This window comes from Elephas maximus, chromosome 8 (assembly GCF_024166365.1).
Source record: "Elephas maximus indicus isolate mEleMax1 chromosome 8, mEleMax1 primary haplotype, whole genome shotgun sequence".
In the NCBI taxonomy this organism is placed as follows: domain Eukaryota; kingdom Metazoa; phylum Chordata; class Mammalia; order Proboscidea; family Elephantidae; genus Elephas; species Elephas maximus.
Genome location: NC_064826.1, coordinates 1160183 through 1186589, shown reverse-complemented (window position 1 = coordinate 1186589; position 26407 = coordinate 1160183). Strand labels below are relative to the sequence as shown.

The 26407-nt window shown below is 47.2% G+C and overlaps 1 protein-coding gene across 3 annotated transcripts; it reads left to right on the top strand.

The window, feature by feature from the left end:
* Positions 1-333: 333 nt before the first annotated feature.
* ZNF398 (zinc finger protein 398) lies at positions 334-25927 on the top strand. Of its 3 annotated transcripts, none has more exons than XM_049894184.1 (6): positions 334-527; positions 3365-3760; positions 14539-14665; positions 15165-15278; positions 15729-15845; positions 17076-25927. In XM_049894184.1, exons 1-6 carry the CDS (start codon positions 504-506, stop codon positions 18143-18145), a joined length of 1848 nt encoding a protein of 615 aa, XP_049750141.1. In that variant the 5' UTR covers positions 334-503; the 3' UTR covers positions 18146-25927. The 3 variants fall into 3 exon arrangements, with proteins under 3 accessions (XP_049750141.1, XP_049750139.1, XP_049750140.1); XM_049894182.1 differs by having other exon boundaries at positions 16989-25927; XM_049894183.1 differs by having other exon boundaries at positions 15732-15845; positions 16989-25926.
* Positions 25928-26407: the final 480 nt, after the last annotated feature.

Genomic DNA, 26407 nt, shown 5'->3' with positions numbered 1-26407 from the left:
GGCGATGGAGTTTGTCTTTTTTTTATTATTATTGGTTTTGAAGAAAGCAACCCTGGTTTGTGGTTGGGCCCAAACTACCATCTGCTGAAGAGTGTTAGGGGTATGTGAAAAAACAGAACACACTTCGGCTCCACAAAAAACAACACAAGGAAACGAAGCCGCCAAGGCCGAGGCCGGCGGAAGAGATACCGACGACCGTCCGGGGCGCTGGGTGCGCGTCGGGATCGTCAGGAACGTCCGGGGCGTCGGGTGCGTGTGGGCCGCCGGCGCGGCAGGGGGCGCGCTGGGAGCGGGCGGAGGGCGGCGCGTCTAGGCCGTTCCCCACCGCACTCGCTGCCACAAGCGCCGGCTGCGGGGCGGCTGCGGGCCGACTGAGGTGATCCTGTCAGGCGCCCGGAGCTCCGAGCCGCCGCGTTCCTGCCCCGCGCCCCGAGCTGCCGGCGCAGCCGAGGAGGACAAGACCTAGCAGGCGGTGGCCTCGGGCCGGCGGACAGCGCGGGGCCATGGCCGAGGCGGCGGCGGCCCCGGTAAGCGCAGCCGCGCGGCGGCGAGCCAACGGTCTCGGCGCTGCAGGCTCTGCGACCAGGACCTGGGGCCCGGGAGGAAGGGGTCGGGCGCCCGGGGCGGGGGTGCGGGGGCGCGGGGGCCCCGGCGCCGCTGCGGTCGGGCCGGGGCCTGAGTGGCGGCGGGGCCTCCATCGGCCAGGACTGGGCGCGGGTCTGAGAGGAAACCCCCGTGCGCCAGCGCGAGGCCCGGGGTCCCCGATGTGGCGGTTTCCGCGCCGAGAGGCGTTTGCACCCTTGAAAGAAGGAAGCGTGAAGCGGGGCCGAGGGCCGCCGCTTGTTTGCACCCGGTCAGCCGTTGGCACGGTGCTGTACGGGGACGTCTGCGTGGGCCGGCCGCGCGAGGACAGCACCCGCGCGTGACAGGCCAGACACGGCTTGGGTCACGCAGCAGGCGTTCCCTGGAGGCCTGGCGTGCTCACGCACCGGGTCACTGCTGGGCTGCAGAGGCGGCCAGGCAGCCCCTGCGTGCAGAAGCCTTTTAGAACGAGGAGCCAAGAGCCTGGCAGCGTAAGAACTGGAAGGAGTTGCTTGGATTTGCCAGCCAGGAAGCTTCTGGTCACCTCAAGGAGCCATCTTGGTGGGTCAGGGGCACACCGGTCTCCTGAGGTGTGACTGGAAAGTGAGGAGAGGTAGCTCAAGGGAATGAGATGGAGCAGTAGTAATGTGGCGGAATAGAGCAGAGGGGAGTGCCACCTCTACTCCTGGAGCTCTTTTTCCAGTCCCCCTCTTTTTTTCTTTGAAGGTGACAGAAATGACCATGTGTCTGTGCCATCATGTCCAAAAGAAATATAATGGGAGCCACATGTATAACTAAATTGCCACATATAAAAAGTAAAATAGAAACATAAAAATTTTAATGTATTTTATTTAACCTAGTATAAAAAAATTTTTTTTCTAGTATGTCCAAATTTTTCAACACATAATCAATATTTGTAAATTATTAATGACATCTTTTACACTTTTTCCATACTGAGTTTTCAAAATCTGGTGTGTATTTTATATCCACAGCACATCTCAGTCAAACTAGCCACATTTTAAGTGGTTAGTAGTCACATGTGGCTAGTGGCTACTATTGTATTGGCAGTGCAGGTCTATCTTATGGAGAAAAATGAGGTGAGATTGAAAAAAGGTGGGAGGAATGACATTGTTCATAGGTGCAGAGATTAGCTTTAGGTAGGATGAACCTTTTTCCCTTGAGAAGGGAAGAACACAACATGGATGTTATTGGTAAGTGTGTAGTGGGAATTGGTGTGAAGAAAAGAAGAGAAAGTTGAGAGGATTTAGGTCTAAGGTCTTAATTTTCTACTCAGAGTAGGAAGCCAGGTCATTTCCTGTGAGGGAAGGGGCCAGAGGGACAAGAGCCTTCCCACTTAAAGTAGGCTCCCTGAACCGGCAGCACCAGTATCACGTGGGTGCTTGTCTCAGTTTTCTCCCAGATCTACTGAATCAAAACCTGCATGTTAGCAAGACCTCCAGATGATTCTTGTGCACATTGGTTTGAGAAGTGCTGTACTGAAAGCTTGAGAGGACTGAGGGTTTGTAGTCATTTTATGGAATGGGGAAAGAAGCATGGAGGGCATCAGGCAGTTGGATACCTGCTGAGATTAGAGACCACTGGTGTGTGGGTGATGCCAGTTTACCGGGTTGTGTGGTTTCCTTGGAAACGCTGGTGGTGTTGTGGTTAAGTGGTTAAGGTTGGCAGTTCAAGTCTGCCACGTGCTCCTTCAAAACTCTATGGGGCAGTTCTACTCTGACCTATAGGGTCGCTATAAGTCGGAATCGACAGGACGACAACGGGTTTGGTTTGGTTTTTGGTTTGGTTTGATGGTTTCCTTTGGTAGGGCTTACCAGCTGCTTATAGAAACAGAATGAGAGTGATCGGGCTGATTCAAGGCTGGATGGTGAGCTGAGCAGGTGAAACAGGCAGAAGTGAAGGGGTTGAAGGTGGCTCAAGTGATCAACTGAGGAAGAAAGCAAAGCCAGGAACAGGCTAGCAAATGGGATAGTCAAGGGACTGGAACTGTTGATGGGATTGCAGATCAGGTGAAATGAGAACAAGGGAGTGGGTGAGCTGGACGATGGAGGTCGTGGCCAGAGAGTGGTTTATCAAGTTCATAAAGTCAGAGGCTTCCTTGAGGTAATCCTAGTCCAACCTCCTATATTTGTAGGAATTTCTTCCTATTATACAACTCTAAGTACCTTTAGTGATGGGACAGCCAGTTCCACGCATTAGTCCTAGTTTTGCCACCTGCAGTAACACAGTATCAGATTAAATAAATCTATTCTGTCTCTGTCTTATGACCCTCAAACATTTTAAAACAGACTCAACATTTCTCAGTTTATTCAACTGCCACTGAATGGCATGGTTGTGTTTGTAAACAGGATGGTGGCCAGGGCCAGAACGTAAGTGTGTCAGGGTCTTATCAGAGGACACAGAGCTGAGTGAAGCCTGGAGAGGATCCTTGTACATTTAGGCCTTCTGCAGAGGTCAAGAACATGCAGCAACCTGAGCTCTGGACGCTTGGCTCTTGGTCCTCACATCCTAGAGAATAGACCAGGATGCTTCTTAAGGATCCAGTTGCACCCATTCGCTATCTTACCTAATTGATTCCTGACCCATAAAAGCAGTTCTCTTGGTTTTTGATGCCAGTGCACTCCAGACAGATGAGGCTTATGCAGGCAGCAGTAAAACTCTTTAGATTAATCTGGGCTGACAGTTAAGCAACCCTGACTGGATTTCAGTTCTGGTTCAGGCTTCCTTCTGATGCGCAGTGTCCTGTCCATCTTTCCACCCACAGACTTCTGAGTGGGATTCTGAGTGCCTGGCGTCCCTGCAGCCCCTTCCTCTCCCCACGCCCCCAGCAGCAAACGATGCCCACCTGCAGACAGCAGCCATCTCCCTGTGGACGGTGGTGGCAGCCGTGCAGGCCATAGAGAGAAAGGTGGATGTCCACAGCCGGCGACTCCTGCACCTGGAAGGGCGGACAGGGACAGCAGAGAAGAAGTTAGCCAGCTGTGAAAAGACAGTGGCCGAGCTTGGGAGCCAGCTGGAGGGCAAGTGGGCCGTGCTGGGGACTCTGCTGCAGGAGTACGGGCTGCTGCAGCGGCGGCTAGAGAACATGGAAAATCTGCTACGCAACAGAAACTTCTGGATCCTGCGGCTGCCCCCGGGTATTAAAGGAGATATCCCAAAGGTAGGTAATACCTTCACTTCTGGCCGTAAAGTGGTACTAGTAGACGTTGGTGCAGTAATCAAGTGTTTGGCTGTTAACCAAAAGGTCAGCAGTTCAAATCTACCAGCTTTTTCTTGGAAACCCCATGGAGCAGCTCTACTCTGTCCTATAGGGTTTCTATGAGTCGACTCAATGACAATAGGTTTTATTTTCTAGACCTTAGACTAGTAGTTAGGGATAAAAACTCAGTCAATCAGTTGCTTAGATATTTTTATTTCTTTTAAAGTCTTAGGCTGGGAACCATGAAGTGGTTGCATGTTTCTATTAGGGAAGTGTTCCTTTTTAATTTAGTGCCTATTTAAAGTGTCAATCTTCAGATTGGGAAACTCTTTCCAGTCCAAAGTTGGTTACCTGCCAGATGGATTTTTTCTCTTGCCTTTTCCTACTCGTAACCCCTGAATCACTTTTTTCTTTGTTAACCTGTCTGTCAGAAGCTTGGTGTGGAAACTAAACTAAAAAAAAAAAAAACCAAACTAAGTGCTGTTTAAATCAGTCTGTTAGACCTTGTGGCAATTCTGGTGCAAAAGAGGGAAATGTGGAGACAAATGGTTACTCTCAGGACTTAGGATCACGTGGGTCTCCTGTTGGTGTAGAGCCTGTCTTTCAGCATCCTTTGCAGAAGTGCGCTGCCCTCACTGCTAAGGCCTAGCCCTTCTGAAGGGAGTAGCTTAATAAAAGGGAAATAAACATCGCTTAGTGAACTTCGGCAGACAGCCTTGGAGTAGCTGGTTTCCCAGCATGCCCATTTATTTACTCATTCGTTCATTCAACAGATACTTCTTGAACACTTACTACTTGCTTGATCTGCGTCCTGAGGACATAACCAAACCCAACAAAACCAAACCCAGTGCCGTTGAGTTGATTCCGACTCATAGCGACCCTATAGGACAGAGTAGAACTGCACCATAGAGTTTCCAAGGAGCGCCTAGTGAATTCGAACTGCCAACCCTTTGGTTAGCAGCCATAGCACTTAACCACCACACCACCAGGGTTTTTCCTGAGAACACAGGTGTGAACAATTCACATAAACTCACTTTCCTGGAGCTTGAGTTTCAGTGGGGAAAGAAGGCAGTAAAAGCAAACAAGACAATAAATGTTTTTAAGTGCTCTGATAGAAGTGCCATTTGGGATCTGTTTGAGGTTGGATGTCAGAGAAGCTCTCAGAAAGGAGCTCATATTGAAGCTGAGCCTAAATGATGGATGAGGAAGCTTTCTAGGCAGATAGAATAGCTAGTGCAAAGTCCCTAAGGCACAAACAAGGTTGGAAAACCAAAAAAAACAAACCCGTTGCTCTTGAGTCGACTGCAGAAAAACCAGGCTTCAAACCAGTTTGTCTGGTTGGAACCCCTGCTGGGAATTTGGATTTCTAATAAGTTCCCAGGAAGTTATACTTAAGAATCACCTGGGAGTCTTGTTAAAAAGTAGATTCTGATTCAGTCTACCTGGGGTAGAAATGCAGATTCTCAGCAGGAAATGTTGTAAATGCAAATTCTCAGCAAGGGTTTGGACCTGAAGGAACTGGTCTGAAGCCCTGCTTGGAACACTGCAGAAAAGGAAAAAGCCCAGTTAGTTGGTATGAATGAATAGGACCATGATGGAGAAATGAATGAGGAAGGGACCTGATTATTTAGGGGCATGTTTTTCAGCCCCAGCTGTACACAAGAATCCCCTGGAGGGCTTTTTAAATTTTGAGGGCCTGGGTGGATTAACCAGTAAGCAAGGTAAGCACAGGCTTACTTGTGTTTACTTAGTAACCTATAAGTAAACACACCTTTGATGTGAAAAACAGGTGAAACTGTACACTACAAATTAGTAAGCACAAGTAAGCCGTGTGTAGCTCGCTCACTGGTTAATCCATCCCTGTTGGAGGGGCAGTGCACCTAGAGGTTCTGACTTATGTACTAGACCCAGAACAGGGCATGAGCATTGATAGTTTTAAAGTCCTTTATGCAACTAGGGTTGCCAACCACTAATGCGAGGCATAAGGCTTGGGTAAACAGTTTGACTTTTACTTTAAGTATAATGGGGAGAAGTTGGAGGATTTTAAGCAAAGGAATTTATTTTAGTTATCTAGTGCTGCTATAATAGAAATACCACAAGTGATGGCTTTAACAAAGAGAAATTTATTTTCTCACAGCCTCGAAGTCCAAATTCAGGGTGTCAACTCCGGGGGAAGGCTTTCTCTCTCCGTTGGCTCTGGAGGAAGGTCCTTCTCATTAACCTTCCCCTGGACTAGGAGCTTCTCTGTGCAGGAACCCTGGATCCAAAGGATGTGCTCTGCTCCCAGCGCTACTTTCTTGGTGGTAGGAGGTTCCCCTGTCTCTCTGCTTGCTTCTGTCTTTTATATCTCAAAAGAGATCGGCTTAGACACAATCCAATCTTGTAGATTGAGTTCTGCCTCGTTAACATAATTGACGCCCATCCCACCTCATTACTTCATAGAGGTAGGATTTATAACACACAGGAAAATCACATCAGATGAAAAAATGGTGGACAATCACACAATACTGAAAATCATGGCCTTCACACAATACTGAAAATCATGGCCTAGCCAAATTGTTACACATATTTTTTGGGGACACAATTCAATCTATGACAGAATTATATCTGATTTATATTTTAAAAGAACCACTGTGGTTGATTTGTGGAGGATGACCCATGGGGCAAGAACAGAAGCAGGGAGGAAATACCAAGGCAGCTGTAATAGCAGGAGGGGTGCAAGTGGCTTGGAAGAGGGCCATCCCTCTGGGGTCATTTGTAGTGTTCCGTCTTTTGGTGCTGTTAGTTTTCTTTGAATGTTGGGTGATCCTTGGATGTTTGCTGGCATGTTTCGTCTGCACCATGTAGATTGTTTAACCAACAGATCTTTCCTTTCCAAGAAGGGCTGTCTCCCTGGCAGCTCAAGAAAGGTGGGCTTCACTTTAAGGTGCCCTGGCAAGGAGCAACGAGGCAGTTCAGTAGCCACCCAGAGGCCAGAGGAGTGAGGTGGTGTGCTAATCTCCCACATCTGCTGGGACCCCATGCTGTCTCCAGGCAGGTTATTACACTCCTTCAGAGATGAGGTCTTCGGTTTCAGCATTGGGGTAAATGCCACTGCTACCTAGCTCTGCCAGGGCTGAACGGGGTAGCAGGGGAGGGGGCCCTGCTGTTCTAAAGATAGGCCTTCACACTTCGGTTCATACTTTTTACTCTTACTCATTGTATCTGCCAGCCTTGAGCTTGGAATTTCTGTGGATTCCTCAATAGCAGTCCTCCTGTGCATAGTCGGAGATGCGGCTTCCTCACTTAGTTCTGGACCTCAGCACACTCCTATCTTCTGCCTCAATGAGAAATTTATTAAAAGCATACGCCGATTGTTGGCCTCTCCTTCTTCATGCTGTTATGGATGTGGTCCCTTCTGATCTTAATTCTGTCATTTCAGAGGAGTTCTGGGAGGAGAGGTTATCCGTTGTACTCAATTCACAGTCTTGAACAGGAAGCCCTCCCTGATGCTGTGTTCCCATTTTGTCTTTGTTTTATCAGATGTATTTTTGCTGTAAGCTACCACAAATCTGTTGTGTAGTGAGGTAGAGGTAAGATAGAAGTAAGCTTCTTCACTGAGGTCTATATTTGCACTCTGTGTGGTTTGAGGTGCTGAGCAGGATATAAAGAGGAGTGATTTAGGCTCTAGCCCACGAGGAACAGAAAATATAGTTGGGGAGAAGAAGCTGACACAAATGAATTAATTAGGAAAAGATCAGTTGCTTAATAGTATTGTATAGACCTTAGAATCTTAAGGGATATGTTGTTTATGATGATGAGGATGTTAAAAAAAAAAAAATTTTTTTTTTTTGAGGATGTTAAGACCCATAAAATACCAATAAGTAGTGTTCTTGTAAAATACGGTAAGTTAATATGTGATGCAGGCCATATGGAGTCTAGAAATGCACTGAGAAGAAGAAAATGTTAGCATTTACCTAGCTAAGTTCACAGTCAGCTTCCCTGCAGTGAACGACAGTTTATGTGGCACCCATAGCAGAGTGCAGCTGATGTGAGAACCAGCTCCCTGCTGCGATTCTATAAATATCAAATAATCTATTTTACCATGCTTTGATCCCTGAGTAGAACAGCTGGTGTCAGGCCAGGTGGCGTTCTAATATAAATTAAACATACCTTCATCCTTATCTATTATTCTGTCTCTTGTGAATGTGTTCTTTTTTGGATCAGAGCTCCAGGACCTGAATACTGTCAGGTGAACTGACCTCTAGTGGAGGTCCTGGCCCTGGAGAGCTGACTCCACCAAGGTGCAGGCAGGTCACTCTGAAACAGCTGCTCACCAGCTGCTGCTGCAGCAGCAGGTGGGGTCCTCAGTGACAGAGGGCCACCAGAATAACACTGGGGTCACCCCAAGCAGTTTCAGCTATTTGAGTGCTCTTGTCCCCTACCACAGAGTCCTCACCAAGAGATAGGGCAGCTCAGAGATAAAGTTCCTGCTGCCCTTTACTTGACCATCCCGGCAAGTCATTTGAATTAGGTAGTGGACCCGCACAGAACTATGAAAACTCTAGGAGGGGAAGTATCAGTAGAGGGGGACCAGAAGTACAGCCAAGCCTCTTTTCACCCATGAACCACCTGTTATGGATTGAATCGTGTCCCCTAAAAATGTATGTAAACTTGGCTGGGCCATGATTTCCAGTATTGTGTGATTCTCCACGATTTTGTCATCTGATGTAGTCTTATCTGTCTTGGTCATCTAGTGCTGCTGTAACAGAAATACCACGAGTGCATGGCTTTAACAAGAGAAATTTATTCTTTCAGAGTCTAGTGGGTTACAAGTCCAAATTCCGGGCGTCAGCTCCAGGGGACATCTTTCTCTCTCTGTTGGCTCTGGAGGAAGGTTCCTTGTCATCAATCTTCCTCTGGTCGAGGAGCTTCTCAGGTGCAGGGACCCCAGATCCAAAGGACATACTCTTGCTCCCGGTACTGTTTTTTCGGTGGTTTAAGGTCCCCCTGTCTCTCTGCTTGCTTCTTTCTTTTATATCTCAAGAGATTGCCTCAAGACTTAATCCAGTCCTGCAGGTTGAGTCATGCCTCACTACACAACTGCCCATCCTCCTTCATTAACATCATAGAGGGAGGATTTACAACATATAAGAGAATCACACAATACTAGGAATCATGGCCCAGCCAAATTGATACACACATTTTTTGGGGGATATAATTCAATCCATGACAGGAGGTATTAGTAGAGGAGTACAGCCAAGCCTCCTTTCACCTGTCATGCATTGAGTCATGTCCCCCAAAAACGTGTGTAAACTTGGCTCAGCCATGATTTCCAGTATTGTGTGATTCTCCATGATTTTGTCGTCAGATGTGATTTTCTTATGTTTTGTAAATCCTACCTCTATGATGTTAATGGGAGCAGGATTAGAGGCAGTTATATTAACGAGGTAGGACTCAATCTACAAGATTAGGTTGTGTCTTAAGTCAGTCTCTTTTGAGATATAAAAGAAAGAAGCGAGCAAAAAGACAGGGCAACTTCATACTTTGAAGAAATGAGAGCCAGGAGAACAGTGCGTCCTTTGGGTCCAGGGTCCCTGTGCAGAGAAGCTTCTAGTCCAGGGGAAGATTGATGACAAGGACCTTCCTCCAGAACTGACAGAGAGAAGAATCTTTATCCTGGAGCTGATGCCCTGAATTTGTACTTCTAGCCTGTCGCTATGAGTTGGAATCGACTCGACGGGACTGTTTTTTGTTTTTTTTTATGAGAGAATAAATTTCTGTTTACTGAAGCCAACCACTTGTGCTATTTCTGTTATGGCAGTACTAGATAACTAAGACAGAATTTGGTACCAGGAGTAGGGTGCTGCTCTAACAGATACCTAAAATGTGGAAGCTGTTTGAAACTGTGACTGTGTAGAGACTGGAAGAGTTTTAAAGTGCCTAATAGTAAAAGCCTAGGTTACCTTGAAGAGACAGTTAATGGAATTAAGAATGTGGAAAGCAGTTCTGGTGAGGCCACAGAAGGCAGTGAGGGGAGCTATTACACTGGAGAGGGTGCAGATGATGAGAAGTGGCAACAGAAAAACAGCAGCAGCAGCAGAACCAGGAGACCAGCCTGAGACAGCACCGGAGCTGACCCACGAAGCAAGAGAACTGAGTGCCTTCTGGCCAAAGTTTACTGGTGGAGTGGGGTGCCTACAGGCACTTACTGGTAAAGCTAAAAAGCTTCGGAACGCTTGCCCCAGCAGGGCAGACATGGGAGGTGAGGGCCAAGGGCTGAGAGGCCAAGGAACCGGCAAGCAGAAGCTGAAGACACAAGGAACACAGGAAGGAGAGCTGCCTCAGTTTCAAAGGATAGGGCCATGACCTCTAGGGTCTCAAAGGGTGGAGTCACCACTCAGATGAACTAGGAAAATGGGGCTGCCCAAATTCAAAGGAGTGGAGGAATGGAGTTGCCCTTGGGCCTGGAAGGTGGAGCTGAAGCCCAGGGCCAAGGGTACTCCACTCAGAATCTGGAGAGTGTGGCTAGTACCTGGAGTCTGGAGGGCAAGCCATTGTGTAAATGGCTTCAGAGAGCAGAGGATTATTTTTAAGCCTTGAGGGCTAATGTAATGTGTTCTGCTGACTTGCTTGGTGCCTGTTATCCCTTCTTTTCCTCCAGTTTCTCCCATTTCTAATAGAAATGTCTGGCTTGTGCCTGCTCCACCATTGTACTTTGGAAGCAGATAACTTGTATTCTAGATTTCACAGATGAAGAGGAATTTTGCAGATGAGATTTTGAACTTGAAGCTGACTTTTGCTATGATACAGTGGGGTGAATATGTTTTACATGTGTCAAGGACATGAATTTTGGGGGACCAAAGATTGGAATGTCATGGATTGAATTGTGTCCTTCAAAAATGTGTGTAAACTCGGCTGGGACATGATTACCAGTATTGTGTGGTTGTCCACGGTGGTGTCATCTGATGTGATTTTACTGTATATTGTAAATCCTACCTCTAATGATGTTAATGAAGCAGGATTAGAGGCAGTTATGTTATTGAGGCAGGAGTGACTCTACAAAATTAGCCCGTGTCTTAAGTCAGTCTCTTTTGAGATATAAAAGAAGCGAGCAGAGAGACGGGGACCTCATACCAAGAAACAAGAGCCAGGAGAGCAGTGCATCCTTTGGACCCACTGAGAAGCTCCTAGCCCAGGGGAAGATTGATGACAAGGACCTTCCTCCAAAGCCGACAGAGAGAGAAAGCCTTCCCCTGGAGCTAACACCCAGAATTTGGACTTCTAGCCTACTAGACTGTGAGAGAATAAATTTTTATTTGTTGAAGCCATCCACTTGTGCTATTTCTGTTATAGCAGCACTAGATGACTAAGACCGCCCCATCTCACACAACAGCGAGCTCCCCATCTTGTGAATGCCCTAAATGCCCATCCATTCAACAAACATCTGGCGAGCACCCAACATTGCACTCACTGCTGTGGTGGCTTGGTGTGCGGAAGACAGGGCCCTGCTTTCAGAGAGCATTGCCTCCTTTGACCCTGCCTTGGGAATCTGGCCTGTCTGTCCTGCACTCTTCCCACTGCGGCTGCACCCTCATGGCTTGTCTTAGTTATCTAATGATGCTAAAGCAGAAATACCCCACAAGTGGATGGCTTTAACAAATTGAAATTTATTTTCTCACAGTTTAGGAGGCCAGAAGTCCAAATTCAGGGCGCTGGCTCTAGGGGAAGGCTTTCTCTCTCTGTGGGGTCTTGGTGAAGGACCTCATCTTCTTTCAGCATCTGTTTCCTAGTTCCTTAGAGATCTCGGGCATGGCATCTATCTTCTCCTATCTCTGCTTGTTTGCTTAATCTGCTCTTTTTATATCTCAAAAGAGATTGATTTAAGACACGCTCTACACTAATACTGCCTAATTAACATGACAAAGAAAACCCATTCCCAAATGGGATTATAATCACAGGTGTAAGGGTTGTTGTTATTGTTAGGTACCATCCAGCCAGTTCAGACTCATAGCATCCCTATATACAACAGAGCAAAACACTGCCTGGTCCTGTGCTATCCTCACAATTATTATGTTGGAGCCCACTGTTGTAGCCACTGTGTCAACCCATCTTGTTGAGGATCTTCCTCTTTTTCGCTGATCTACTTTACCAAGCATGATGGCCTTCTTCAGGGACTGGTCCCTCCTGATAGCATGTGTGAAGCATGTGAGGCGAAGTCTCACCATCCTTGCATCTAATGAGCATTCTGGCTGTACTTGTTCCAAGACAGATTTGTTCATTCTTCTGGCAGTCCATGGTATAGTCAGTGTTTTTCGCTAACCCCATAATTCAAAGGCATCAATTTTTCTTTGGTTTTTCTTATTCATTGTCCAGCTTTCACATTTATATGAGGTGATTGAAAACACAGTGGCTTGGGTCAGGTGCACCTTAGTCTTTAAAATGACATCTTTGCCTTTTAAAGCTTTAAAGAGGTCTATAGCAGTTAAGATTTACAATACATATTTTTGGGGGACACAATTCAGTCCATAATGTGGCTCTTTCTTGGTCTATTCCCAGATCCCAGGTAGAAGCAGGCCACCCTCACGCTCAGGATTCTTCAGCTCTCCACTACCAGCCACATAAAATCCAAACCCCTTCGCCTGACTCCATCTTCCCTGTTTCCCACCACTCCCCTTTCCACACCCCACCCTCTGGGCACACTAAATGAATTGTTTTTCCCCTGTACATACCCCGTAATTTCTCCTATTTGGGGCACATCACCTCATTTAGAATAACCTTCCCATCCTTAAAGGTCCAGTTCAAAAGGCACCTCTCATAAAGCCTTTCCAGATGTCTTCCTTAATATCGCGCAGCTAAAATAATTGTTCTCTGATTCTTATACCCCTTTAGCCTCACTTATCTTAAAACACTTAATTGTACTCATGCAAAACCTATATATAGACCAAGAGGCAGTCGTTTAAACTGAACAAAGGGATACTACCTGGTTTAAAGTCAGGAAAGGTGTGTGTCAGGATTGTAGCCTTTCACCATACCTATTCAGTCTGTATGAGGAGCAGGTAATCCAAGAAGCTCAACTATGTAAAGAAGAGTGGGACGTTAGGAGGGAGACTCATTAACAACCTGTGTTATGCAGATGACAGAACATTCCTTATTGAAAGTGAAGGGGACTTGAAGCGCTTACTGAAGAAGATCAAAGACCACAGCCTTCAGTATGTATTACACCCCAACATAAAACAAAAATCCTCATAACCGGGCCAATACGTAACATCGTGATAAGCAGAGAAAAGGAAGTTGTCAAGGATTTCATTTTACTTGGATCCACAATCAATGCCCATGGAAGCAGCAGTCAAGAAATCAAATGACGTATTGCATTGGGCAAATCTGTGGAAAAGACCTCTTCAAAGTGTTAAAAACCAAAAATATCACCTTGAGGACTAAAGTGCGCCTGACCGAAGCCACCGTATTTTCAGTCAGCTTATATGCATCTGAAAGCTGGACAGTGAATAAGGAAGGCTGAAGAAGAATTGATGCATTTGAATTATGGTGTTGGCAAAGAGTATTGAATATGCCATGGACTTCCAGAAGAAGGAACAAACCTGTCTTAGAAGAAGTACAGCCAGGATGCTCCTTAGAGGTGAGGATGGTGAGACTTCATCTTACGTACTTTGAACGTGTCGTCAGGAGGGATCAGTCCCTGGAGAAGGACATCATGCTTGGTAAAGGAGGGTCAGCGAAAAAGAGGAAGACCCTCAATGAGATGGATTGACACAGTGGCTGCAACAAGGGGTTCAAGCATGACAGTTGTTATGGGGATGGCACAAGACTGGACAGTGTTTCCTTCTGTCATACTAGGGTCACCTAACAACAATAGCAACATCTTAAACTGTGTGTGTGTGTGTGCGCGCGCGTGTGTACACCAACCTATGCTGGGAGGTGGGGACTTCTGTTTTGTATATAGACTGTCAAGTAGTCTCAGGCATTTCCTCCATGGAGGCATGACTCCATCCAGGCAGAATCCATAATTGCCTTCTGTCGTGCTCTCCAATCTCCTTGCTTCAATGCTTTTCCCATTCCCCCAGGCCTGTTCATAGCCTCCCTGCCCTTTAAGACTGATGGAGTCCTCTCCCTTCTGGAGTCATCCCAGCCCTGTTATAGGTCTATTGACAATGCCCTTTAAGACTGATGGCATCCTCTCTGTTCTGGAGTCATCCCAGCCCTGTTACAGCTCTGTTGACAATGCCCTTTAAGACTGATGGAGTCCTCTCTCTCCTGGAGTCATCCCAGCCCTGTTACAGCTCTGTTGACAATGCCCTTTAAATCTGATGGAGTCCTCTCTCTTCTGGAATCATCACAGCCCTGTTATAGCTCTGTTGACAAAAGTTGTTTCCATGACACTAATTTGGCATGCAGTCATATTGCTCTTTAGGGCAGAAACCATATTTTTATAATCTTAGTGCTTAGGACAAACATATTTAGGTGATATTCAGAATATGTTGTATGAATTAAGTACTACTTTGCATTTATACCCCTGTGAGTGACTGTATAAGTAACATCCTCTGCCTTTCCAAAACTCACGTTACTAAGGTTTATGACCTTTCTCCTTGAAAACACTGCAAACTCCTGGAGGTTAGATCTGTGACTTTAGTTTTCATGTGTCCCTTTAGTACTTCACTTTGCAGCTAATAGGCACTTAGTAAAGATCTATCAAATGATTGAATTGCCGTGGGAGGAACTGACCCCAGTCGTTGTAATTTCAGGTACCTGTGACATTCGATGACATCTCCATCTTCTTTTCTACTCCAGAGTGGGAAAAATTAGAAGAATGGCAAAAGGAACTGTACAAGAATATCATGAAGGGCAACTACGAGTCTCTCGTCTCCATGGGTGAGGCTGAATTGGCGCCTTTTGACTAAGGTGCCGGCAGCTCCAGGGAGCTCAGCTTTCCCCCTCCTCTATGTCCTTGTTGTCTCTCTCTGTCCTCACACACCTCAGATTCTACTTTCAGGCCAGGGAGGACCAACTCATCCTTGCTAAATAGGAGATCATGTCTCTCCTTTTTCCCAACCATAGGGGGAGAGGGAAGGTTAGGGTTTCCATGGGCATCCTTGGAAGGAGTTTGATTTCGCCCCAAGGCACACTGTTGCCCTTACTCAGTGACAGTGGCAGCGGGCAGTACTGAAGGAGCCCAGGCGCCTTTCCCACACATGACATCTTCTCTGACCGGCTCTCCCGGGTGGATGTCATCACAGTGGGAGGCAACCAACGGGAACGAGTAGTGTGGAGTCCAAAAGACATGTCGGTGGGACTGTGAACCTCAGCCTTGCTGGGGTTAAGTTGTCCTCATCAGTCTTCTCTTTGTCATGCCCCCTTTTTCCTCTCCTAGATTATGCCATGAATCAACCTGATGTCTTATCTCAGATTCAACCAGAAGGAGAACATAACCCAGGGGGCCAGGCGGGGCCAGAGGAAAGTCAGATTCCGACAGACCCCAGCGAAGGTGAGTGGGGAAGGGATTATCCACCCCTAGTCTTCCGTTTAATAAAAATCTCATGCAATTAGTAGAGAGTAGCCGTGAATGGGAGAACACAGAAAAATGTACTTTTGAGATTTTCTGAATTTCTCCTTTAACTCTGTTATTAAGACTGAACTGCAGACCATTAGTGTGTGTGTATGTGTGTGCTTGTCTACTAGTTGGTCACTTATGGGTTTAATATTCAGCTCCAACATTACCCAAAAAGTTCAGGTGGAATAATAATTACTGGGAGTCCATTATCGAGCCCTTCTAGTTTGGAAGACATGAACTCAGGGATCTTTTTAAAGGCTCGTTCAGTTTTGTAGTTCAGTTGGAAATAGATATTTAGGCAAAACTTAGTGATCAGCAAACCAACATGATTATTTTCGCTTTCTGGTTCAAGTCCCTGAGGTCATTCTCTTCTTTTCCCACAAGTAGAACCTGGTATTTCGACATCAGATATTCTCTCTTGGATCAAACAAGAGGAGGAGCCTCAGGCTGGGGCCCCGCAGGAGTCCAAGGAGAGTGACCTGTACTCAAGTGCCTATGTGGGTGAGTGATGTGGTGAAGGGGTGCTCAGGCCAGGATGGACACAGAAATGGTGGCTGGAATGGGGCTGTGGAGGGAAGGTGGGGGGACGGAGTCCAGCATGAGTAAGTTAGAAATGAAGCCAGAAGTTTATTAACATAAATTGTAAGCAAGAAAACACTTACGTGCAAAGACAAATTAGAATTGTCAGAGGAAGAAAAACAAGTGGGTACAAAAGCGAGAGGATGGGGAAAGACAAGAATATTTGAAGATCATGTGGAAAGGATAGAACAAAAATGAGGGTGGGGTGGGGAGACAGGAACATTGCTAGAGGGGAGCAGATGGAAACGTTGACTAGAGCCCTTCCTCCTGATGTGTGGCACCCTCTGCGTTTTGCCATCTGAGTTACAGGAGGAGAATCTCCTGTAAGTTTATACACCTGGTAGTTTATACACATGAACGCAGCCTGTTATTCAACATCTCTCCTGAGTTCTATTAGATTTTGGGAGACATGAATGAAAAACACGACATTTCTGCTTTTCGGGAGGCTCACGTGGGGGACACGTGTCAATGCCAGGCATACTTACTGCTAAGTGCCGGGATGGGAGGTGAACAATTTCTATAAGAAAAATGCCGAGCTTGGAGAAGAGGCATCTGTTTTGGTTTAGGCATTTAGATGAGGCCTAAAGAGGGCTGTGAAGCTGAGTGGGCCCTGGAAGGTTGGTGTGCTGGGCTGGGTGTGGTTTGAGAAGAGGGAGGGCAGTGCAGTCCACAGGAGGACAGGATGAGCCAAGATGTGGAAGCACAATCCGTGCTTTTTGTAGGTGATGTCTGGAGACAGCTGACACCAAGGAAGACTCACTTGGTGGAGCCCCGAGGGGCAGGAATAGGTAGCTATGCCACGTTAGGCTTTGTTGCAGTGGACAACAGAGAACCTTGCAGAGTGGGCAGAGGAGAGACATGGGCTGGGAAGATTGACACCAAGGCTCTTGTTTCCCAAGCAGAGAGCATCTAACAGGTATAGCTTTGGCTTCTCTGTGACCAGGTGCCTGGTTCTGATCTCAGCCTCTCTTCAGGGTCTTGCCCGGGCCAGCCGAGGGCAGAGGCAGCCTGTCAGAGCTGGCGGGCCACTGGGCTCAGTCATAACTCTTCTGTCCTCTCTTTCAGAGGAGGGGCTGGCGGTCAAAGGCGAAGACCTTGCTGGCGCACCTCTGTGCCCTGAGGTCCCTGTCACCTTCCCCTCTCCTTCAGCAGCCGCGGCAAAGGACGCCTTCCCAGATCTGACTTTCAAAGGCCAGCAGTCCGCACCCATGACACCCTTCGGACGTCCAGCCGCTGACCTGACTGAAGCCTCTGAGGGACCGGTGACTTTCACCCAGTTGGGGAGCTACCCCCTGCCGCCGCCCCCTGGAGAGCAGGTGTTCTCAAGCCACCACTGCGGCAAGAGCCTCAGCCGGGACACGCTGCCGACCCAGGAGTGCAGCCATGCGGGGGAATGCCCCCCACCCTGCACCCCATGCCCCAAGCACTTTCCGCAGCCGGCTAGCCTCGGTGGTGCCTCCCAGGACCCTGCCCGCGAGCCGCCCCCCACTTGCCCACATTGCGCCCGGACCTTCACTCACCCGTCTCGGCTCACCTCCCACCTCCGGGTGCACAGCAGTGCCGAGCGACCCTTCCCCTGCCCCGACTGCCCCAAGCGCTTTGCTGACCAGGCCCGGCTCACCAGCCACCGCCGGGCCCACGCCAGCGAGAGGCCCTTCCGCTGCCCCCAGTGTGGCCGGAGCTTTAGCCTCAAGATCAGCCTCCTCCTGCACCAGCGGGGTCACGCCCAGGAGCGGCCCTTCTCCTGCCCCCAATGTGGCATCGACTTCAACGGCCACTCGGCCCTGATCCGCCACCAGATGATACACACGGGCGAGCGGCCCTACCCGTGCGCCGACTGCAGTAAGAGCTTCATGCGCAAGGAGCACCTGCTGAACCACCAGCGGCTGCACACGGGCGAGCGGCCCTTCCCGTGCGCGCTCTGCGGCAAGAGCTTCATCCGCAAGCACCACCTGCTGAAGCACCAGCGAATCCACACGGGCGAGCGGCCCTACCCCTGCGCCCACTGCGGCCGGAGCTTCCGCTACAAACAGACCCTCAAGGACCACCTGCGCTCGGGCCACTGTGGCGGCTGTGCGGGTGATGGTGACCGGTCCTCACGGCCGCCTGACCCCCCTGGGCCCCTCATAACTGAGCCGGAGACTCCTGGCCTGGGTGTTAACACTGCGGGTCTAGAGGCCAGCCACTGGTATGGGGACGGGAGTGGAGGGGGCGGTTTGTGACCCTGTCGTTTCATGGCTCCCTAAGCTTACAGCAGGCAGGAAGCCCGCGAGAAAGCCCATGAGCCTCCTGCCCTGCATTGGTGATTACCTGGCACATCGGTGAATTCGAGGTCTTGTGCTTCTGACAGGATGGGCGTGAGTTCTCTCACCACGCTGCAGGAACACTACATTTTGAAGCCCAGAGAGACCTGGAGAGGAGCCAGCCCGATGTCCCCCATCTTTTCAGAGGTATCACACGAGGAGATGTGCTGGTGTTGTAGAGAGGCTGAAAAGGAAGATGTGGCCACTGGTGATTCATCACAGGATGACAGGCTGGTGATAGATGGCGACTCTAGGTAGAGACTGGTACACGAGGAGGGCCTCCAGAGCTCGAGGCCCATCATGAGACGTGAGAACCACTAACTAAAGCCTTTCTGTAATTCCTTGATAGGTTAGGTGGCTGCTGGAAGAAGGTGCTCATTAAGCCACTTTTTATGTGACTTCCACGCTTCTCTTGATTCCAGCTAAGATCTGCTCACAAACCTGTGTAGCTGCCTTTCCCTAAAACATGATAATTCAAAACTATCTTCCTAAGTTTCCTAGGTTAATTCTTCTAACACATTTTGTTTAATATTGGGTGAACAAGAAGTCTGACTTTCAAAGCTTTTTAAGGAGAGCAGCTCTTTACTTTCACTGGCTTGATTTGAAGCATTCAGGCTCTTCGCTGGCATTTAAACTTCTAGATACCTTTGCCAAGGTTCTGGTTAAGAAATGGGTTAAGAAAATGTTCTCAGCCTCAGCTTTAAAAGCTAGAGATTCCAGAGAAATACCTGGCATGTCACTGACTTAACAGCCTAAAACTTGTCTGAAAGGTGTTTCTTAGAGTCATTTATATCCAATTCTTACCTTTTCCATGCCAGTAAGTTGGCTTTTCCATTCCTGATGTCCGATATTCTTGACAGCCATCAGCAGAAAAGATCACAGAACTTTCCAGAAGCGGTATGGAGTTTCAGAGAGCACTGGTAGACTCTCAGCTTCCACTTCCTAGGTAGTGAGTTGATAACAGTGTGGTAACAGCTTTCTTGAGGCACCAGAGAGAGTGTACATTCACCCCCTCCAACTGTACCCCACTGACAGTGGACAGATTGAGGAACTTTGTAGATAACTTAGAGCTAAGACCTGTGCATAGACAAGGACAGGCTGTTGCTGCTCGTCTTGCTTTTAGGGACCTTGGCTGCCATGTGTTCTTCTGTCAGGGTCATTCAGTCACCTGGGAACATCTGAGCCTGGTCCTACTCCCAGGTGACTTTGTGACTGGGTATAAGTCCCTTTCCCTTTACTGAGCTCACATTTTCATCTTCAAAAGGAGGCTGTTGAAGGGGAAAAAGCGAGCCTCTGGAAACTAAAAAAATAAAATCATCTTGTGATACATTCCTTTTCTTGCCAAAATCCTGTCTATATCTCTGGCTTCTATCCAGGCAAAACCAAATAAAACAGCAAAATCAAAGCAGAGAAGTTCTTGCACAAACTTGACTGAAATCATTTTGATTTGTTGTTTTGCTTCAAGCCTGAGGGAGAAGACAGGAAGAACAGGCAGAAGCCCTAAGTTGTGGGCAGAAAGGCTGTTTATTCCTGCGCCCCTTTTTTTCTCTTGAGTCTTCCTGAGATGCCTGGAGCCAGGCCCGTGAGGTTTTCGACAGGACACTTTTGATGGAGTGGTGAGGGAGGCACTCTTTCTCATCACCTGGCCCTGCCTTCACCCACCTAACTGCGTAACCAGCCTGGGAAGAAGTGCTGCCCTTGGCTGGCTTTGCTCCGGGAATGCTCTGTCTGAACATGCTGCTCTTTAGGATAATCGTAGAGCATCTGCTACGTGCTATTCACAGTACCAGAAACCATGGAAGACATAGACGTGTGAGACCTGGCCTGCTGTCATAACTTACACTCTGAGGTGATGGAAGAAGCCCAAGGGTATAGAACAAACCAAGACAGATGAAGGGCAGAACCCCAGCATATTAGGATTAAAAGCTTTCTAGCCAAAATCTAAACCCTCACCATGGGAAAACTCGGGGGTTCTGGGAATCCCAAAGGCAGGGTTCCGGCCTAATGGGTGACTTACTAGGAACTTGAGTGTTAGACTCAGCCCTGGTGCACCTTGATTACCCTCATGAAAATGGAGACAAATGAAAGCGCTCACCAGCTGGCCAGTCCGTTTTCTGAAGGGATTCAAATGTGTCAGTGTGTGCGGGAGGAGGAATTCCTGTACCAGGTGTGGTGATGGACTAGACAACATCTAAAATTCCTTTTCACTCAGCGCTTATCAGTGGAAAAGACCTGTGGGTAAAATGCTGCAGGTAATTTCTGTACCCATTCTGGAAGGAACTGTAGCCAGCAGGGAGCCAAACTTTGGCAAAGAGTGAACACAGCTCAAATATCCATCTTTTAAGTAAGATCCGTGAAGCTGAATGACAGGGAATGTGCAGGCCACCCCAGAAACACGGAGGTAGATGTTGACCCTAATCCTCAGCCCTGGGACAAACCAGGGCGTTCAGCTCTGATGATTCTGTTCTCCGTACCCTACACTGATCCCCACCAGGTGGAATTCCAGGCCAGCTCTAAAGAGAGATTAAGATTCAAAGGTGTATACGTACAATGGATCAATGAGAGAGAAGCTAAGCTCCCACTGAAAAGTTCAGCATGGAGAAGAACCTCTTGGCCCATCAAGGGCTCCTGAGAGAAACTGTGTGTTTAACTCTGGAGCTGAAGAAATACCAGAGGAAGGTTTTCATGACCATGCAAGATAGGAAAGAGGAAAACCCAGACATGGGCTTTTCCCCAGTCTGCCTCTGGGCTGAGAAGTCAGCTTTATCACGTCTCGACCTCTTTGAGCGTTGGAGTGACCAGCGGATCCCGGTGTGGAACGTAACCAGATCCGCTCTGCCCACAAAGGCCTCCGTTGGCACCATTGAATGAACCTCTGGTTCAGCCACAGAACTAAATGGAAGGTGACTGCTTGTACAGAAAGTAGAAGGCGGCAACTCTCATCCTATTCTGCTGGCTTGACGCTAGAAACACCTGAGCTGGGCTCTAGCCAGAGCGGTGCTCCACATGACGTCCCTCAACGTTAATCAGGAAGTCTGCGGAGTCCCCACTGGGGGGCTCTGCTGGGCTTCTCTTCAGAGCACGTTGAAGAGGTGTGGGTGTCTATGCTCATCTCAGCCAGCACCTTACCCTCCGGAATATTGGGAAGGAACAGTCACTGTCTCAGTGTGCAGAAGCCTTGTGAATAAAAAGGACCTAAGATCTCAAATACTTCCTCAGCTCACATTCCTCTTGAGAAGAGGCAGACCCTCCCCTCCCAATCTATCTTAGCCTCTTAGACAATAAAAAAACAACTTCAGCGTCTGCCTGAGGACTGCTCAGGAGCAATGAGTAAAAGCCTTTAAAAAAAAAAAAGAAAAACTCTTAGGAAGAGGACCTCTGATATCATTGTGTGTGTTATGTGTGCTTGGTGGGTGCCTATGACCCTGTTCTCTTCACTCTAGTTCTTGTCACCAAGGAAGTGGCCACTACTTGTCATAGGATTTATACACAGGGCCATTCTTCATCTTGGGATGTGTGTCGGGGAGCACATAGGGTCTTCACATAAGGATGTGCCTGGGTTAGTACAGCCAAATGGTTACAAGCATAGACTCAAGTTGGACCTAGATTCAAATCCTGGCTTCATCACTGGCTGCATAACTGGTGTGTTACTTAACCCCCTTAGTTTCCTTGCCTGTAAAATAGGGGTAATACCTATGTTGCAGAGGTGTTAGGGCTTAGAAGGAAACCCATGTAAGGTGTTGAGCACAGAGGCCAACACGTAGATGGTGCTCAGTATGGTGGCTGCCAGGAAAGATTTTACAGGACCAAGCAGGGAGAAGGTGGTAAGACTAAGCTGAATTCCAAGTGGAAAGTATCAAGAAACAGGCCACTCCACGAAGCGGCTCCTCCCTGGCTTGTTGACCACGATTGCTTGATGTCTCAGCTCTTTACCTCCTGTCATTGTTTGCGTCCATTTAGTGCCCTCTTACTCTGTCAATTCTGTACTTCACGGTTCCCTAGCTGTCTGTGTGCCATGATGACACTGTGGCTCCGACACTCTGCTTTTCTTAGTTAAGATTCTGAGGAAGAACTGACCCAGCTCCTCTTTCTATATCAGACCACAGAAAGGTCGGCTACCCTGGGAGGGGGCTACTAAGAGGTCTTGTAAAAGCGGTAATTTGCCACTTTCCTCCCTTTCTTGTAATTTCCTCCCTTTCTTGCCCCAGCTTCTCTTTCAATGACTAGCCCTGGCCACGATCACACACACACACACAGAGAATTAATGTGTGTCAACTTGGTCAGTTAAATAGCTTCAAAACAATTACTTTAACCCTAAAACCACCCATCACCAAAGAGGGCAGATGGCTACAGCCCAGTCAGAGAAGCCTTACAAGCAGGCGGCTGCAATGATCTAAAGATTGCCAGGTTACGTTTCAAATAAAATGTTAGCTAAAAGCTCAGGTTATGTGGCTTTGTGTTTGTTTACTAGCAAAGCCAGAATTCACTGTAGAATCTTGATAGATTTAAAAATTAAGCTACCCAGGAGTGGGCCATGTGCTGCCAGGCACAGTGTGCTTGGTAAGTAGTGGTCTGTGGGAGACTTCGAGTAGGATGGAGTACAGGATTCTGGCCCGACCTTAGCATCCACACTCAATTTAGGGCCAACCACCCAACTTTTTCTGATACTAATGTGAAGATCAAACAGTTGTGGAATTTAAGATTCTACTTCCTGGGTCATGTTTTCCTTGTCTTGTTTCTCCTGATTCTGCCCTACTGAGTGATTGCTCCAACATGGCAGAGTAAGCACCTTGGAGAGATGTGTGTTATTACGGAATAAAAAGTTCCATTCTAACCATAATTGCTCCAAAACTACAAACAGAAATTTCTAGCAAGACTATAAAATTTTTATCTTAAATGTTTATGCAGTATACCTTTGCATTTTTTTAATTTTGTTTATTTTGTTGAGAATATATACAGCAAAACCTATGCCAATTCAACAGTTTCTACATGTACCACTCAGTGACTGATTACATTCTTTGAGTTGTGCAACCATTCTCACTTTTTCCGAGTTGTTCCTCACCCACTGACATAAATTCACTACGCTTTAAAGTTCTTATCTAGTCTTTCAAATTGTGGTTGACGGTTTGATTCCATATAGATGTTAAAAGAGCATAATGCTCAATATAGACATTATAAACTATTGTTTGGTTTTAAGAAGACTTCAGGGGATATTTTGATTTAAAGTTTAAAGATTATCTCAGGGCAATAGTTTTAGGGTTCATCCAGCCTTCATGGCTCCAGAAGGTCTGGAGTCCAGGAGAATTTGCAATTCTGTTCTGCGTTTTCCCCCTCTTGATCAGGACTCTATAGACTCCTTGGTCAAAGCGTTTAGTAATGGTAGCCGAGCACCATGCAGTTCTTCTGGTCTCATGGTAAAGGATGCAGGCATTCATGGATGTTATTAGCCACACATTGCATTTCCTTCTATTCCTGACACCCTTTCTTCTTCTGTTGCTCCAGGCGAGTAGACCAATTGTTGTGCCCTGGGTGGCCGCTTGCAAGCTTTTAAGACCCCAGGCACTACTCAACGAATTAGGAGGTAGAACAGAAGCGCTAAACAAGTTATTAGGCCAATTAGCTGGGATGTCCCATGAAACCATGACCCTAAATCTCCAAACCAAGAAACAAATCCCATGAGGATTTTGGTTGTACATAAGCAGCCTTGGCAGCTACTTTTTTTTTTTTTTTGTCATTATTGTAAATATGTCTATCACACAACTTTTGCCAATTCAACTTTTTACAGGTGTAGATTGCATTTTTTTAAGGATAGGGAAATAAAAGGAAAACACATCAAAATAACAATGATTGTGGATAGTGGGGTCATTCAGTGGTTTTTTTTCCCTGTACGTTTTGTATAATGAAATACCAATAACAAGTTGCTGTCTAGACAATTTCAACTCAGCGATCTTATGTGTGTAAGAAAGCTGTGTGCTCCACAGGGTTTTCAGGGGCTGGTTTTCCAGAAGTATCAGGCCTTCTGAGGCACTCTGGGTGCACTCACACCTCCAGCCTTCCGTTAGCAGCCAAATGTAACCATTCGTGCCACCCAGGGACTCCATGTAATGAAATAACACTACTTAAAATGTGATTGTAATGCTTTTCATAAGAATAAGGATTATTATAATGAAAAGGTTCTTGAATGGACTTAAGGAGGCAGGGTTCTAAACTTGCTCCCGTTTTTTCACCTGTAGTCTGAGCATAGTACCTGCTTTACCTGATTGACGTAGGTGTTGTAAGGATTAAATGAGCAGAGATAGTTCAAAGTGCTTGGATTCTGTTTGGGGTGATGAAAAAGTTTTGGAAATAGTAGGGATTGTTGCAATTTTTTTTTAAAAAGTGCTTTGAAGCATATATTGCAGGCGTAAGAAGAAAGCGTTGATGTACTGGATACAGGAGAAATACTTGCCGGCCAGTTAGACAGTTTTCCTGGATGTTGGTGCTTCTCTTCATCCAAACTGGGCAGTAGTCGTTTCCGCACTTGCACTTTGCTTGCCTGTGCTGGGGAGGAGCTTGCTCAGACTGCAATCTGGGGAGCAGCGGGAGGGGCAGGATTACGTTGCGGGCAGAGGTTGAAAGCAAAATTTAGTGTGTAAGATACCAGGTCGACCTGTATAACGTGTTAACTTCTACCACAACTTGGGTAAGACAGCCAATTTGGTGTATCTATATGGAGAATTATGACAGGGTCAGGAAGGCAGGCACATTACTGGAGAGGTCAGGTTAAACAAGCAAAATTCAAAATTAAGGATGTACATACAGCTACGTATATCAAGTCAGTTCTTAGCCTTGAGGTTATGATTTTTTAATTGTTAAAAAAAATCTACAAGGCAACTTCAGTGAGTAAACAATGGGATAAAAACAATGAGAATATTAAAACATACTTCTGTTATTAACCAAGAAGTGGTAACTTAGGGTTTTCATTTCCCCGGGGTGATCTTGCGGGCCTGAGACAGGACATGAGGGGTAAAAGGAAGGCCTGTGCGCCGGCTTGTTCTCATAACCTTGCTGAACATTAGATTGCCCTGGGGGCTTAAAAAGTATCCTTGCCAGAGCCCACTTTGGTATAATTTAAATGGGGCCTGGGTTTTTTTAAAACCCGGCCCCCACCTCCCACCCCGCCAGCCCCAGGTGACTCTGGTGTGCCTGCAGGTTTAGAAGAGCAGAGAGAGAGTGAATTATTGGACTGCAGATGGCCAGTTGGCTTTACTGGAGCAGGAAGTCTTGGGCTGGCGATTATAAAGGGTCTTTGAATGCACCTTGGAAAGACATAGTTCGATTCTAGAGGCAGGACTTGGGAACAAAGAAGGCTATGGACTGATAGTCGAGGAAGTTCTGACTGATGTCAGTAGTGAAGTGAGAGGATCTAGAGGCAATGGGAGAAGCAGTGTGCAGGTCAGCTGTGCTCAGTGCAGCTGTGTCCAGACACCTGGTGTATCAAGTGCTGGCAAGACACTGGTAAGCATGATGACAATGATGCCTGGTGCCTGCTGTGTCCAGGGACCTGGTATATCAAGTGCTGGCAGCACGTCGGTCAGCACTGATGACAGTGGTACCTGGTGCCTACACTGTAGACCTTCCTAACCTCATGGCTAGTGTCTCCCCGTAAGAGCAGAATATGCTGAAGAACAAAAGGGCACCTTAGTGATATTGCCAGCTTGGATTTGACAATAATATGCAGTTTTAATGTTGCATTTGGAAAAATCAGTATTATTCTGCAAGAGCACCAGACTTGATGTTGAATGAGTTTTGAACATTTTTAGTCATGAAATCCACACTTATAAGTTCAGAAGATTCAAAAGAACATACTGCAATTATTATCAACATAAAACCTGTCTTCTGCATAGAGTTTCAGAGCCCCAGATTTCCGTCATGTTATTTACTCAGTCACCCAAGCAATTACGTATTTATTGGGAGACTGAGAAAGGTACTATGGGGTCATTAAAATGGGAAAGAAGCCAGTGAGCGTCACTCATGCAGTATCAGTGCTTATAAAGAAGATGAAGAAATGCCTCATTGAAGCTGTTGGCTCCGACTCATAAGGACTCCGTGTACGACGGGATGAAATGCTGCCTGGTCGTGCACTATCTGATTGAAAAAGGCTAAGGATAAACTTGGAAGCACTAGCGGCACAGTGGTTAA